Raw genomic sequence first — 17,362 nt, forward strand, 5'->3', positions numbered from 1 at the left:
AGGAATTATAGGGAATAAATTGAGCATCATAAACACATATGGAAACCTGCAGGGCCTTAATGCTTCACTGGGGATTCTGGCAAGAAAGAATGTACAAAACAACTCTTAGGGTAGCTTCACACGGGCGTATTAGCTGCGAGTTTAAACAAGCGATAAAACCGCAGGTGAAAACGCTGTGAGACAGTTTGTAATGTAAGTCAATGGCAAACTCAACTCGCATGTTGTTTGCTGCGTTTTTTTTAACATTAGGATGATTGTGCGATTTTAGCAGCGAGTTGTTGCGGTGTGTTCATTTGCCTGTAAGCCGATGACGTCACTTCCGGCGCTGAGGACCGTGGAAGCGGAAGTTAGGAGCAGGGGAGAGAAGAGAAGCCCTGAAGAGAAACGATGGCGACATACAGCCGCATGGGGATAAATGTCACCCGCCTGATATCCCTGGTAAGTGGTGATGTTGTAGCAGGGTGGGAGACGTGGGGAATTGCAGGTGACAATGGTGGGGGCTTTTGGTCTCGGGGGCTTGTGGGGAAACTGATATTCTTTTTGCTGAGGTGTGGCCCTGGGGGAATGGGATTGTGAGCGGTCATGTCTTGGGGGGACCCTGAGGTGTTGTGGACGGGCGGGCGGCGCAGTAAAATGTTGGCCGGCTGCAGCATATAGATGCTGTGGGGGGTGGTTTCTTGAGCTGATGTGCCGGCGCCATCCTGTCTGCTGACAGATGAGAAATTATACCCGCGTCACGCTTCCTTCATCATGGCCAGACGTGCAAGTACTCGTCGCCACAGAGGTCTACGGCCCGGGCTGCTAGGATTGCATTGGCTGGGGCCTGGCGCTGCCCCCTTCATTTTTGCCTGTGTGTTAACGCAGCCCCCAGGTGGAGGTAGTGCGGGTGGCCGCTGGAATAGGTTTTGGGGGGGGGGTGGGGGGGATTTATGGCCAATTTGCCCCTTCCACTTTATACAGCTCCTTCATAAGTGGAGCAAAGTGGCACAAGCAGCTTACCTGCTCCACAAATGAAGCAAGGAGCCGAGCGGCTGGAGAAGAGGGACGGCCCCCCCTGCAGGACCATATGCTTTTAGCCCCAGGAGAGGAGGAGTAGGAGGACACCAGGCAAGGGCAGGGCAACAAAGGGGGGTCGATAGGGGTTGGGGGTGGGCAAATTGGGGGGGAGCCTACAATCGCGTGGTGCAGGGTCTTTTGGAGGCCGGAGGTCCAGGTTCTTTATCATACTGCCACCCACCTCCCCAAATAGTGTACAGAGGTTAATGTACAATATACAGGGAGGGGGAGGGACCCTGTACGATACTGTACCCCCTGTTCAGGCCCCATTAACAAATAATTCACTTGCAGCCGCCCAAGTCCCCCTTTGCTGGGCCATTCTCCACCCACTTGCAACAATATTGAGCAGTTAGTCTTCTCTAGCTGACCCATTTTCCCCTCCACCCCAAAAAATCTCTCTCTCTCTCTTCCTCTCTCTCTCTTCCTTTCTCTATTTCTCTCTTTCTCTTTCTCTCTCTCTCTTTGTCTCTCTTTTTTTCTCTCTCTCTCTCTCTCCCTCTCTCTTTCTCTCTCTCTCTCTCTCCCTCTCTCTTTCTCTCTCTCTCTCTCTCTCTCTCCCTCTCTCTCTCTCTCCCGCTCTCTCTCTCTCTCTCTCTCTCTCTCTCTATCTTACTCTTCCTCTCTCTTCCTCTTCCTCCTCTCTCTCTCTCTCTCTCTTTCTCTCTCCCTCCCTCTCTCTCTTTCTCTCTCTCTTTCTCTCTCCCTATCTCTCTCTCTCCCTCCCTCTCTCTCCCTTTCTCTCTCTCTTCCTCTCTCTCTCTTTCCCTCTCTCTCTCCTTCTCTCTCTCTCTTTCCCTCTCTTCCTCCCTCTCTCTCTCTCTTCCTCTCTCTCTCTCTCTCTCTCTCTTCCTCTCTCTACAAATGTGATATCCTTTTGCTTTACAGGTCGAACGGTATCCGTGCATATGGGACTTGAATGACCCCAAGTATAGTGATCGCCACAAGAAGCACGATGTATGGAGTAAGATCATTAGGACATTGTACCCAGAGTTGGATAGCTACAATGCAAAAATGCAAAAGCAGATCTGTAAGTGTTTCAGATAGTCGTGTCCACTATACTATGTGTTGGCTGGCTACGAGTGAATAATGGATTTTATTACATATTTTATTTCTATGTCAAAATTAAGGCCTAGATGTTCGCAATCGGTGGCGCTCAGTTCGTGATCAATATAGAAAAGATGAAAACGATGTAGGAAAGAGTGGATCCTCTCCAGCAAAAAGAAAATGTGCCTATTATGAACAACTTCACTTTCTCCACACTGGACGTGAGCTGCGCCCGTGAGTATTTTAATTTTTTATTAACACATTTTGATTGTCTGCTTTCTCGTCCCTTTTTAACACATTTAGTTGCTCCTTGCGGTTTCAGAGTTATCCAGCACTGACTATAATCCCAAGGTAGCATAATACACTAGTTGCATGATTTTAGGTCATTCTCCTCATGCAACTATTTGCTTGTCCTTTATTTTGTTTCCTAAAGTCTACCAAATTTGGTATCGGGCTATGCAGATGAAAACCACTGTGCGAAATAGTTATTTTGAAAACTGTAGCACGAGTTATATATTATAATTTTCTTTGGTATCTCATTCTAATTTAAATAATGCAATTTTTTCAGAACTGATGGCAACATTACAGCAAGTGTGTTTGAAGTTGATGACCATGCACTGGTGTCTTCTGGCTCAGCTGGAGACACTGGTTTGTCTCAAGAAGCTTTGCCAGGTATGTCGCATGAGGCTAGTCCACGAAGAAAAAATATATCTAAACGCTGTGATGCTGCAATCCGCCAAAGTGGTCAGCGACCAAGATCAACGCCTCTATGCTGTCACGCGAATGCTATGGCCAGGGAGACTCTTAGCATGATACAGCGGGTAGACCGTGAAGACCACTGGGACCAGTTGGCATCTTCAATTGCTGTTAGACTTAGGCAGCTGCCAGAGTCACGTCAATGGCGGTGTGTCTCTGCTTTATTTGAGGTTATGACTATGTTTGCCAACCCACAACCCATCCCCGAAAATAATGAAATATACCTTGCTCTCAGCCAGGTAATGTCAAAAAAGGTTAGCAACCCCATACCTATGACCCCAAGTCAATTACTATGCAACTCATACACTACTTCCCAACAAAGTTGCCAAAGAATGTCTGGGGAGAGCATTAGCCACTCAATAGCTAGCAACAAACCCTCTCAAATGAGTGCTAGTTCTGCTACTCGTAAAACATTTTTGGAGCTTTTAAATTCTCCGACTGAGCAATCCTCTTCAATCACCCAAATTACACATGCCTCACAGATGTACCAGCACACTAGTACTTCTGATGTTGGCCATTCTGAGGCCCCATACTCCTCTCCACTTCAATTTTAAAGTATTTGAAGTACTCACTGTTACACTAGGGAAGATGGCACTTTGAATAGGTAGATAATGTTGAGAGTTAAATTACTGTTATTATGCTATGTTAGCATATTGGTTTCTGTATATTTTTCTATGTGTCAGATAGTGTGTTATTATTGTGTGTGGAATAATCAGTGGACACTAGCCATGTAGTGGTGTGAAGTAAGGTACAGTAACACACTTCTGTGTTGTATATAGTGTGACTTATAGACCTAATAGATTGCTGCTGATATGCGGGAGCATGTAAATTTCACAAGTATAGCCGTATACCCACTGTTCACCACGTATCAAAATTTTATGTAAGTACAAAAATATAGTATGTTTGCAAAACCCCTACAATTTTTTAGCTAAACCCTGACTCAAAGTGCACTACTGTCTATGTGCCAGAGGTTACCCAAGGGAATACTAAATTAGGCTCTCTAAGAATATTAATATGGTATAGTATATATGGTCATGTAAATATGTTGGTTGTGAATAGTGATGTATACTGTCAGTATATACCACTATTCACAAACAACATATCTTCCTGACCATATATACACAATCATATACCTATTTATAGAGAGCCTACGTACTGTTAAATACCTCATTTACCTTAGCAAACTTTAATTCCAATATGGCAAATTTATCCTGGACAGACTTTGCAGACTGGTTAGGTCCAGCATTGGTGAAGTGGGTGGACAATGCCCAAACCGGGTATACCATGCAAAAGTCTCTGTTGTCCCTACTAAAAAAACAAATGTGGCCTGGAAAACACTTTCTCCTACGTGTATCATAATGTCTGTTGTCACTATATACAGCTTAGAAAATTTCTGACCTAATGCAATTACATGGCTAAAGTTCAGTTGTTTACTATTGGCAGAAAAGCCATTGGCCGTATTGTTAATGGGCCAATTTTGTGATACACTGTTTACATTTATTGAAATTCTGAGAGGGCAACTGCTATACATGTTACACTATTTCTGCAATGTCCCTGTTTTATTGCTCTAAGTAAACTTACCTTAGTAGACATAGGGTAAAGGTTGTATGGTTTAGACTTAAAAGAAGAGCGGACCGGGTACCTGTTAAAGTCCATCCGAAACCCATCGTAGCACATTGGATTAGTGGTGGCGGCTGAAGTTGGATAAAGCTCTACGGTTGTCTGAAAAACATGGATACAGCCATTGACTATATCCATGTTTTGCACCTATCCTTAGGGCTTCATCCAACGTCAGCAGTCAACGCTAAGCAAAGGGCCAAAATTCCACTACAGATGGGCTCTACCATGCTCCTGGATCGATCTTCTGTATTAGACTTGCATTGTGGCATAGGATTATTAGGGCCACATTGTATGTTTAGAAAAAAAGGTGTGCCAAGTGCATATTGCGCATCCTATGGTGTTATTCCAGTGTCTGATATTGCAGTAGACACAAGAGTGAAATTGTGCGATTGTGAAAGTACAGCCCATACGGGTACTGGTATAGTTTCTATTTTGTTGAGTGTTTTATTGTTTATTGTTTACTGAAATACCTGAGCTTAAAGTGCCTTCATTTTGTGCAGACTTGTCATAGTTTTTGTCCGCATGGCTGCCATTCTTCAGCTCACCACCAGACTGCTGAGGACTCCCCCATAATTACCCATTCCATGATGTGATGTCCCTTGATCTATTTCCATGTGGCAGACTTAACGAAGCTAAAGAGCAACGTACACATTATTGAAAATAGTTGAGATGAGTTCCATGGCCAGGACAGAGGAATCTTTTTAATTGTCTGGTTGGCCCTGGTGCTCACCTCTATTAGTTTGCCTCATGTTTGCCCTCAACTTTAGGCTTTCTATGGTGTTGCCGGGGATGGATTCAACAACCTGGTCTACTTAGGTATACTGTTTATGGTCAGCTCCACCAGCAACAATTGCGCCATACAAAATTTGGATTTCGGCTATCATTTTCCATAACACTGAGCCACGGTCAACCACCTTTTGGTTAATACCTAACACAGAAATACCCCCCATTCCCACTTCAGGAAGCTGAGACTTCAGTTTGTTAGGTATATAATTTTTTTTTTTAATAATCTGGACGTTGCCACTAAGACATGTGAAAAAAACAGTTAAAAATACATCTGCAAAATTGTTTGCCTTTCCTTTCTTCACATCATCTTTTCTAGAGCAAGGTAGCCATGCGACTGCAGACAATTTGTGATCTAGGAGAGAGGAAATGTCCTGTTAAATATATCAATACTTTTATGGTTAAAAATAAAAGTTACACCTGTGAGGAATGTTTTCTGGACTTACTAGTTTGTACTGTTTGTTTTGCAATAAAAATTTTTAAAAAATCAATTGTTGACCTATTTGTTTAGATACGGTATGGATGTACATTTTTTTTTTTTAATTGAGTGAATTTTACTTTGTTAATTGCTTGCCTACAGGTCAGGCCCCCTCCATATGTCCTGAAAAACCAACCGGATTTGCTATCAGAAAATCTTGGCGGGTTTGAGGAACCTGGGCGTTGTATTAGTCACGTACACCCTTCCGGATTTTTCCGGAAGGGTGTATGTTCTGGAAAATTAGACCTTGAGAAAATAGGACATGTTATATTTTTGTCAGGAATTGCGATCTGGACGCCCCCATAGAAGTCTATGGAAGCGAGGAAATCATGGGCACTTTCCTGATGTACATCAGGAAAGGGTGCGTGATTTTGGGTTGTTTGCGTGGCGGCCGGCACCCTGCAACCTCAGCCCAGCACCACGCAGCCCAAACATCATGCTGCCTGCCCCCTCCTGGACCTAAGGGCCCGTCGCTCTCACCTCCTCAACCACCCCACAGATGTCAACGCACGCAGCCCGTAAACTGACCACCCGCCTGGGCCAGACCAGACGCTGATTGTGAGATCCGGCCCCCTGAAACGGTGTCAACCTCCCCTCACCCCGGCTTGAACAGCGCCGGACAGGTAAGTCCCCCCCACCCTTCCCCCCCTCTCCGCCAAACTAAAACTCCTACCATGTCCTAAAGGTCATGATGGGAGTTGTACTTCTGCATACTGTGGGCATCCATGTTGAAGTACAACTCCCATCATGACCTCTCAGCAGATCATTATGGGAGTTGTACTTCTGCAAGCTGTGACCATTCCGTTTGCAGAACTATATCTCCCATCATGTCTATTATTGTCTTATCCATTGGGAAAACCTGAAGGTTTTTCCTGATGGTTTCCTGAAGGTAACAACGGATTACTGTCTAGAAATCCAGATACTTTCCTGATGGCATTTGAGGCCTCTTGATCAGGATTTCCTGACAGTCATAAATGACACAGACGTGTGAATGGGGCCTCACATTTTCACTATGGGTTCAGGGATGAATTGCGGCAAACCCCCCTTGGTGGTGCCTCTTACACATTTTGCTGCATCACAGCTTTGGTCCTGGGCCCATGTCCCCTGTTAATATCTTACGGTTGGACCGTTTCCAAAAAATCCATAGTGTTAGTCCACCCAAATTACCACCACATCAGAATGAAAAGCAATGCAGGTAGGTAAAATTTAGCCGTTCTAAAACACTACTCACCTAGTCAATTTATACTCCCCGACTCTCAACATATGTGTACTGTAGTAATACGGATGTAGGAGAAACCACGGTTAACTTATGCAACCTTTGGTGAGCAAACTGCTTACCTATATGGAAACAGAGGTAATATTTTACTTTACAAAGTGGAGTGACCAGCATGTTCTCCAGTTATTTAGTTAGGGTGTGTTTATAGATACAGATTGTTTGCTAGGGGCAACTGAGCCTGTTGCAAGTAATACCATGTTAGATAAATCTCCCCCAATGTGATCATAATATCAGAAAAATTTTGTAAATTAATCTGATATTTGCCACACTCTAGTACTACTGCATAACAAAATTTGATATTGTCCATTAGTTATTCAGTGTGGCAAATCTGTATGGCCATGGTTATAGGCAAACAGCGATTGCGTGATTATCAATTAGATAGTTAAGCAATGTTCATGTAATTTAGCAAAATTTATCACTTACCACGCTGTTTAGAGATGGATGTATCCACAAACTGCAGTCTTGGCTTGTAATTGAAAGGATTTTACTCTCAAACGTCCTCATAACAGCCTCCTGGTCCTGGTTTAGGATTGCCTCCTATGTGCCTACCGGATTGACTACTCATCACCAACACAGGAGTATTGCCAGGGCACGGCACCTTCGGAGCTCATGAAGTAGTCAGCGAACAGGTCTCGAGTACTTACCACCAAATTGGATGGATGATCCAGCTGCCAGTTGACAGCTGGATCTAGACAGGCTTGCTGGCCCTCCACAATTTCATCCAAGATGTTTCGCCTGGTGAAATTGTGGAGAACGCAACAAGCCTTGATGATATTGTCTACTGTCTGCACATCCAATTTGATGGTAGTAGTTAAGACCCGCCACTGACTAGTCATGATTCCAAAGGTGCATTCCACGACTCTACGTGCTCTGGACAGCCGAAAATTAAAAATTCGCTTCCGGGTATCGAGTTCTCTTCGTGGGTATGGGCGCAACAGGTTACTGAGTAATGGGAATGCCTCATCCGATACCATAACGAATGGAACTGGATCCGTGGTGCCCGGAAGTGGCTGATCGGCTGGGAGCCTTTCGCCCGCTCGGAGAATTTGCAGTCCAATCTGTGAGCTTTGCAGCACCCGAGAGTCCCCAGTACTGCCATAGGCACCAACATCAATGGCAACAAAACGACAGTGTGCATCAGCCACCGCCATCAAGACCACCGAAAAAAACTTCTTATAATTATAGAAGCGTGATCCTGAGTGCGGTGGCTGCTGCACCCTGACGTGTTTGCCATCAACTGCACCTAGGCAGTTTGGGAAATTGGCAACAGTCTGAAAGCCTGCTGCAACCTGTAGCCAAGTCTCCTCGGTAGGGCTAGGCATCACCATGGGCTGCAATTTCTGCCAGATGACGACGCATGTGCACTTCACAATTCCAGAGATGGTGGAAACACCAACTCGGAATTGAAAGTGTAGGGATGCAAAGCTCTCTCCTGTGGCTAAAAATCTGTTGATGAGAGTAGGGTTTTTTTGAGGGAAGAGAAAAAAAAAAGAAAAAAAGGCAAACTTAGTGAACACGAAAAATACACATATTTTCCTAATTTTGCACCATTTCTAAAGATAACAACTAGATGTGTGCAATACAATAAATGGGTAACGTGGTCCATTGGGTGGCAGAATGACACATGGTTTTTCGAACCCACACTGAACCAATGTAACCAAGCTACATAATTTTGGCCAGATTAAGGTTGGTGATAGAAAATGGAAAACTAGATGTACAGCCTCAGTTGAAACAATGACTTTACTATAACTAATTTAACCCAGGCACTTAGGGGGTGCCCATGTCAAAGGTAATTTTCCATTGTAAACTAGCTGCATATGAGGTGAACGTCTCTCTTGATTGTGTGGCAACCACTCAGATGTATGTATTTAAGGTACGTTAACAAGTGTGGCTTTTTTACCAGCTTTTGATGTGGTTGATTTTTTTTATAGGAAGGCAATAGTGCTATGGCCAGCATAGATCATGACCCCAGTCAGCAGCATAGTGGAAAGGTGACAGATAGTACTAATTAACGGCCCTCTTCTACAGGCCAAGCAAGGCCAGACCAACCATGTAAACAATAGGCGATATGCTGGTTTGGTGCTTGTTCACTTGTCCTATTCCATGGTCCGATGATAGTTCACCAAGAGCTGCTGGGACATTATTACTGTTGTCCTTGCAGGCCGTGCACCATATATTAACTGTCTGGACTTCTTATCCGGTACGTCTTCCTCCCCGGGTCCCGTGCACTAGTTTTCCAAAGTGGACTGTTAGCTGACAGGCCACTCAGCCAATCAAAGGCCGCGGTGGTCTCGGCCTGTGATTGGCTGAGCGCTGTGACAGCTGACAGGGCATTCTGAATGTAGAGCATGCGGGACGCAGGGAGGGAAACGGACTGGATGATTAAAAGGTAATGTATGGCGGACTTCTCAAATTGTTGGTAGGCCAGCGTGCACCGCTATTTGACCATAGCGAATTGCGGTGGTTGACCAATGATTTTAGGTCTGTAGCATAACAAACGATCAGCCAATGACACGATCATCGGCTGATTGTTATCTCTGTTGCAGCAAGCGACATTTTACCTAATTGGGCCAAATTACCAGCTTATCTCTCCTGTGGAATAGGGCCCTAAGTTTTTCCACCAAATAGTAGGAGATTGTTCAAACATGGGGTACCGTTTAACTGAATCAGTCCCCCCTGGCAACTAATGAAATCCAACTTTTCCGTTTTCATACCGTCTGACTGTGGAATTTGATTGTTTGCTTGTGACAAAAGGGCCAATTTCACTTCACACCATGTATGATAAAGCTCCTCCTTTATGTATCAGCGGCTTAATGTACTATTGTTTGCCAGTTGCTAGATGACGCCAATTTATATATAATTTAATTAACATCTGACTTTAATGGGCCTGCCAGTCGGGAAGACACCCACGACATTTATAAATCCCCACAGCTACCATCCCCTAGTACCCCACTTTAGTGGGACCTAAACATCTGTACAATATACGATACAGTCATGATACACATCATCATAAACTGAAAGCAAAACTCACCGCAAGGTGATGAGTAGTCTCTCCTCAGCACATATTGCCCGTCTCATATTTGTGTCCTCAAATGTTAATTCTGGACCCACCAGCCTCAGTAGGTCATCAAACTGCTGTACTGATATCCTGCAGTAATTTTTAAATTTATCGGGATATCTGTGAAGGGTTTAATTTTTATAGACATATATTAAAATTTGCACCTCTAGAACAAAATTTTCTCCACAGCCACTAACGTCTCCGTTAAGATAATTAACCTACACAACATACCTCCGCAAATTGACATACAGGCGGTGGAAGACTCCAAGACTGTCGTGCTCCTCTATTAAAGGATGAACCCAATAGCGTCGTGGCAGTCTTTGGATTCGTTCCTAAACATAATTACAAAACATAAGTTTAAGATTACACAACCAATACACATTACAATTACTAACCACTTCAAGACAGAGCACGTGGAAGCACCAATTTCCCGGTCAAATGAATGCACCTACACAGAGCGACTGACACATAATGACTCGATATACACACTACATACTAACGATTATTATCCCCACAGACAGCTCACCACATAATGACTCTATATACACATTATATACAGCAGAGTATTACAGCCACAGAATGACCACCCCATAATGACTGCATACCAGCTTATCGTTCATGGATCAAATACACAATTGCCTTAGTGAGATCGTAGTCAAAGCAACGGCCTCAGTGGTAATTTGCTGCAATTGCATAAGACTCATGAAGCCCCGAGAGTGGGTCCCATTTGTGCATGTAAATTATATTCCAGACCCCTCTGAGCCCACTAAATAGAATATATAATCCAGTAATTAGCCTGTTAGTTACCCCTACAACAAGTAGACAGTATCCACCCATGCAGACAGACCCCAGTATAGGTAATCTCCCTGTATGTCATATCCCCCCCTATAAAAGGCATCCCCTTCTCTAGCAGATACGTAGCTCAGATGTTTTACTCATGCCCAACCACCACTGCCATCCACCTTCTGCCCACGGTGAGTTAGCCCCTTCCCCAGTGGGGACAGTTGGGAGATATTAGGGGTGGAGGAGTTTCTATATCATGCATAATCCCCTCCAAATATAATGTTTAATGCATGGGGGAGGGGTACCTGTATGATACAGTACACCCCATCATCATATATTGGTCATGGCCAGGTTCCCATACATACAGAGGGGGAGGGTTTCTGTATGGGCTCCAGGCCCTGAACAGGGGGGGCAGTAGCATACAGGAAACCCTTCCCTGTATATGGTACAGTTGCATGTGTACTCTATATGGAGAGGTGGGTGGCTGTATGAGCATATGGTCCTGATGGGGGGGCCGTCCCTTTTTGTCCAGCCGCTCGGCTCCTTGCTTCTTTTGTGGAGCAGGGAAGCTGCTTGTGCCGCTCTGCTCCACTTATGAAGGAAGGAGATTTATAAAGTGACAGTGGGCCCCAGGGGGTGAGGGCACTGGGGAATTGGACAGTTTGGCCACCCCTAACAATGGCCATGGATAGGGGGAGAGAGGAGGAGAAGGTGGTGAAAGGAGGTGATGAGGGTGAGAGGAGGTGATGAGGGTGAGAGGAGGTGATGAGGGTGGGAGGAGATGATGGGGGGTGAGAGGAAGGAGTGAGGGCAGAGAGGCGGAGAAGGGGGCGTGGGGGAAGAGGAGGTGAAAGGGGGTTAAATTTGATGTGGGAGGCGCTGGTGGCTGGATGCTGCTGCGGAAAAGGAACAGAAGTTAGGGCCGTTACTATCAGCCGGGGACCACAGTAGGCGCTAATAGTGAGATCTGCCAAACTCCACTCAGCTTGCCATAGTACCCAGACTCCCCTCCCGCAAAGCTCTCTTCAGAAACCAGCATGGCACCCTCCGCATGGCAGTCCATCAATTGGGTCACAGGATTCACGATGCAAGTCTCTGTGGCATCTGTGAGGGAAGGGAAATCTGGGTACTATGGCAAGCCATGCAGGGTACAGCAGTGCCTCCCGTGGTCGCCGGCTGATAGGAATGGCCAAGAATTCTTGTGCTCCACCAACAAAATTACCCACACAGTATGCTAGTACCGGGGGTGAGCTGCTGCTAGAGGAAGGGAGATCAGAGCAAGGTGCGGGTACACTGCTGAGTGATAGCTGTGTCCCGGCACTTACACCAAGAGTTTATTTCTCAAGTTTCATTCACGGACATTTACCATTTGTGAAATAGTGTGCCTTGACAGTCCCCATATGTAATATGTCTCAACACAGGTCTTACAGTTGTGAGTGTATTTCAACTTCTTTAACATTTACCTCACAGTGGTCAGTCACCAGGCGCAATGCCAATTGAAGAAGCATTTTCAAGTAGGGCCTCCTCAAACGAAGAGGACGAATGACTGACATGATCGACCAAAAATTTTTGTGTGTGGTAACGTATGGTACACTTGCTACCTCACAAGCTCTCACAGGTAGAAAGACCCAATCCAGTCACGAATATTTTTTTTTTTCTAATCAACATCTATTCACTAATCTTTATTTAACCGACGATAACACTAATGTTAACATTATAATACGCAGAATTTTATAATCGCGAACCGCGGCTACACGCGATATTTCCGCAAAATAAACCGCACATATGTACCGTGCGGTTTAGATGCGATTTTTTGCGGAAAGCTCGCAGCTAATACGCCCGTGTGAAGCTACCCTTACACCACCTTTTCAAGGTAGTTTTCCTTTAAAGGTGAACTCCAGTTAAGAAAGATTTAACGTGTTTCAATCCCCACACCTGATCTAAGCTTGTTTGTAATACAACTCAGGCTATAAAACCACAATGGTGAACGCCATAAAAAGTTTAATGTTAAAACAAGCCTTGAAGCAATCATGTTGGAGAAAAAAAAATACACCTCTCAGAATATGGCAATGCAAAGATCATTTTTTTAGCAAAAAATTGTGTTAATGGTGTAAATCTAATAAACAATTAAAGAAACATATGAATAAGGTATCAACATAATCATATCCATCTGCAAAATAAAATGAACATGTAATTTGTACGACACAGTTAAAACTCACCCAAATTACTTTACACAGTGAAAAAATAAAAAGTTACAAAAATATAACAAAAAAAGTTACAAATATGATTTTTTTTTTAATTGTACAAATGTAATTAAAGCATAATAAAAGTACACAAATTAGATATCATTGACCAGCAAAGCACAGCATCCCATTTATACCTCACAAAAGTCAACATTAACCCCTTCAAGACCAAGCCAATTTGCACCTAAAAGACCAGGCTCATTTTTCAAAATCTGACCTGTCTCACTTTATGCGCTTATAGCTCAGTGATGCTTTAACGTATGCTAGCGATTCTGAGATTGTTTTTTCGTCACATATGGCACTTTATATTAGTGGCAAAATTTGGTCACTACTTTGTGTGTTTTTTGTGAAAAACATCAAAATATCATGAAAAATTTAAAAAATTAGCATTTTATGAACTTTGAAATTCTCTGCTTCTAAAAAAAGAAAGTTGTATTACATAAATTAGTTACTAAGTCACATTACCAATATGTCCTCTTTATTCTGGCTTCATTTCATAAACATATTTTACTTTTTAGGGTGTTACGGGGCTTAGAAATGTATCAGCAAATTACCACATTTTCGTGAAAGTTTCCAAAACTGATTTTTTTAGGGACCAGTTCTTATTTTAAGTTGATTTAGGAGGTTTGTATACTGGAAACCCCCATAAGTGACCCCATTTTGGAAACTAGACACCTTAAAGAATTAATCTAGGGGTATAATGAGCATTTTAACCCTACAGGGGCTGGAGGAAAGTATTCACCATTAGGCCGTAAAAAAATGAAAAATTTAAATTTTCCAATAATATATACATTTAGATTAAAGTTTCTCATTTTCAAAAGGAACATGAGAAAAAAAGCACCCCAAAATTTGTAACACATGTTCTCTTGAGTACTACGGTACCCCATATGTGGGCGTAAACCACTGCATGGGCACACAGCGGGGCTCAGAAGGGAAGGAGCGCCAATTAGCTTTTCCATTGCAGATTTTGCTGAAGAAGTTTCCGAGCACCAGGTGCATTTGCAGTGCCCCTGTAGTGTCAGCAGAGAGAAAAAAACCCATAAGTCACCCCATTTTGGAAAGTACACCCCTCAAAGAATTCATCTTGGGGTAGGATGAGCAATTTGACCCCACAGGTGTTAGAGGAAATTATTCAAAATTAGACAGTAAAAATGAAAAACTCAAATTTTTTCCAATAATATGTTCCTTTAGTTTGAAATTTTTCAATTTCACGAGGAACAAGAGAAAAAAAGTACCCCAAAATTTGTAACGCAGGTTCTCATGAGTATAACGGTACCTAATATGTGAGCATAAACCACTGCATGGGCACACAGCGGGGCTCAGAAGGGAAGGAGCGCCAATTAGCTTTTTCAATGCAGATTTTGCTGAAGAAGTTTCTGAGCGTCAGGTGTGTTTGCAGAGCCCCTGTAGTGCCAGCGGAGTAAAATCTCGCCATAAGTCACCCCATTTTGGAAAGTGCACCCCTCAAAGAATTCATTTTGGGGTGTGGTGAGCATTTTGACCCCACAGGTATTAGAGGAAAGTATTCAAAAGTAGACAGTAAAAATGAAAAACTCGAATTTTTCCAATATGTTCCTTTAGTTTGAAATTTCTCAATTTCACGAGGAACAGGAGAGAAAATTCACCCCAAAATCTGTAACGCAGGGTCTCCTGAGTAGAACGGTACCCCATATGTGGGCATAAACCACTGTATGGGCACACAGCCGGGCTCAGAAGGGAAGGAGTGCCAATTAGCATTTTCTCTGCAGATTTTTCTGAAGAAGTTTCTGAGCACCAGGTGCGTTTGCAGAGCCCCTATAGTGTCTACAGAATAGAATCCCCCCAAAAGTCACCCCATTTCGGAAAGTACACCCCTCAAAGAATTCATCTTGGGGTAGGATAAGCATTTTGGCCCCACAGGTATTAGAGGAAAGTATTCAAAATTGGCCAGTAAAAATGAAAAACTTGAATTTTTCCAATAATATGTTGGTTTAGTTTGAAATGTCTAAATTTCACAAGGAACAGGAGAAAAAATCAACCCCAAAATCTGTAATGCAGGTTCTCCTGAGTACAACGGTACCCCATATGTGGGCATAAACCACTGTATGGGCACACAGCAGGGCTCAGAAGGGAAGGAGCACCAATTTGCTGGAGCAAAACCGCAGCTAGTAACAGTTATTAGAATAGCGCAGTTACTAAAATACAATAAAAAAAATTAGATTACAGGTAATGTGGGGTGGTTACGGACAGTCTGGGGTGGTTCCGGGTAATCTAGAGGTGGTTACGGGCAGTCTGAGGTGGTTACGGGCAGTCTGGGGTGGTTACGGGCAGTCTGGGGTGGTTACGGGTAATCTGGGGTGGATACGGTCAACATGGGGTGGTCACAGGCAACCTGCTGTGGTTACGGCAACCTGGGGTGGTTACAGGCAACCTGGTGTGGTTAGAGGCAACCTGGGGTGGTTAGAGGCAACCTGGGGTGGTTATGGGCAACGTGAGGTGAATACGGACAATCTGCTGTGGTTACAGACAATCTGGTATGGTTACAGGCAACCTACTGAGGTGCGGTGGTCAGAGGCGACGTGCGGTGGTCAGAGGCGACGTGCGGTGGTCAGAGGCGACGTGCGGTGGTCAGAGGCAACCTGCGGTGGTTGCGTGCAATCTGGGGGGTTACATGTAATCTGGCATGATTACGGGCAATCTGGGGTGGTTATGCCCAACCTGCGGTGGTTAGGGGCAACCTGGAGGGGTTACAGACAATCTAGAATTGTTACGGATAGAGTGAAGTGCTTATAGCTAATCTGGGGTGGTTACATGTAATTTGGGGTGGTTACAGGCAATCTGGGGTGATTACGGACAATCTGGAGGGGGTCACTGGCAACGTGTGGTGGTTACGGGCAACGTGCGGTGGTTACGGGCAACGTGCGGTGGTTATGGGCAACGTGCGGTGGTTACGGGTAATCTGGGGGGTTACGTGCAATCTGATGTGATTACGGACAACCTGGGGTGGTTACGGGCAACGTGCGGTGGTTACGGGCAACCTGCGGTGGTTACGGGTAATCTGGGGGGGGGGGTTAGGGGTAATTTGGGAGTAAACTGCAATTATTACTATAATAAAAAGTGTGTGTTTTATTTTTTTGTATATTTGTCACTTTTTGTACTTTATACATTCATTTTCACTGTATTACTATGATTACTGTGATATTTTCTATCACAGTAATCATAGTTCAGTGACAGAGACCAAATTGGTCTCTGTCACTTTAAATTTTCAGAGCTTGGCTGGTTGTGGAGCGCATGCGCACTTCATAACCAGCCAGGACGCCGAGGAGGAAGGAGCTCCGTGGATCCGGTGAGTATATGGGGAAGGGGGGGGGGGGGTGACTGGGGGACGGGGGTGACAGGGGGGGGTGGGGGGGCGACTTGGGGGGTGGGGGGACATCACTTTTTGATCCCCTGTCACCAATCATTCATGGTGACAGGGGATAAAAAGTGCCGGCGGCACATGGCACAAGCGATCAGCGGTATATAGTATATACCGCTGATCGCTTGTACCGAGACCCCACAGGGGGGGTCCCGATGACTGCCCCATGCTCTCCGCTACCTCCGGTGGCGGAGAGCATGGGGCTTTCATTCATTTTTCTTTTTTGATCACTGTGAACAGACATTAGTCTGTTCACAGTGATCGCGGCGGCCATCTTGGATCCGATGGCCGCCGCGGGAGGGGGGGTTAGTGACTGGGGCACTAGGGGGCTGATCTGGGGTCTGATTTTTACTTATTTCATCTCCCCCCACCGTGGATTCACGGTGGGGGGAGATGAAATACAGCGGCCCGGCCCATTAGTGACCGCCGTTTCGGCGGTCACTAAGGGGTTAATGGGGGTCAGCTGCGGAATCGCAGCTGATCCTCATTATCTCCGGTGCTGTACACAGATGAGAGCGGGATCGCTGTCCCTGCAGCGATCCCGTTCTCATCACAAAGCCCCGTCAAAGCCGGAACGTATATGTACATTCCTACTGCACGGGGCATATGCAAAAGGAACGTATATATACAGATGGCTGACGTGAAGGGGTTAAAACCCCCCACAGCAGAATAGATTTTTTTTAATTCATACCACCATAAAAGATAAAATAAAAAGCGAGGATCACATGTATCCTAGATTAGTACCTAGCGAAAAATCGCCCAAAACATATTAATACCCCAAAGCCTCAGTAATTTGATGTAATGGCTATAATATATTGTTAAAGAGAAAGTGGTTCCAAAATCCACTAGGTGCTCCTTTTAGTCGTGT

General features: G+C 44.6%; 2 protein-coding genes across 2 annotated transcripts; one reads left to right on the forward strand and one right to left on the reverse strand.

Moving 5' to 3' along the window:
• The first annotated feature begins 362 nt into the window (after window positions 1-362).
• Window positions 363-3,410, forward strand: LOC138783214 (uncharacterized). The gene is made up of 4 exons (XM_069957649.1): window positions 363-438; window positions 1,942-2,083; window positions 2,184-2,334; window positions 2,669-3,410. The coding sequence occupies exons 1-4, from the start codon at window positions 388-390 to the stop codon at window positions 3,408-3,410; spliced, it is 1,086 nt and encodes a 361-aa protein (XP_069813750.1). The 5' UTR covers window positions 363-387.
• Window positions 3,411-5,465: 2,055 nt separating this feature from the next.
• On the reverse strand, window positions 5,466-12,407 carry LOC138783218 (uncharacterized). Its single transcript, XM_069957661.1, has 6 exons — window positions 12,318-12,407; window positions 10,303-10,403; window positions 10,045-10,191; window positions 7,437-8,459; window positions 6,969-7,075; window positions 5,466-5,614 (listed from the first exon to the last, which is right to left on the reverse strand). Exons 1-4 carry the CDS (start codon window positions 12,405-12,407, stop codon window positions 7,571-7,573), a joined length of 1,227 nt encoding a protein of 408 aa, XP_069813762.1. The 3' UTR covers window positions 5,466-5,614; window positions 6,969-7,075; window positions 7,437-7,570.
• Window positions 12,408-17,362: the final 4,955 nt, after the last annotated feature.

Source organism: Dendropsophus ebraccatus, chromosome 1, assembly GCF_027789765.1.
Source record: "Dendropsophus ebraccatus isolate aDenEbr1 chromosome 1, aDenEbr1.pat, whole genome shotgun sequence".
Taxonomy (NCBI): Eukaryota; Metazoa; Chordata; class Amphibia; order Anura; family Hylidae; genus Dendropsophus; species Dendropsophus ebraccatus.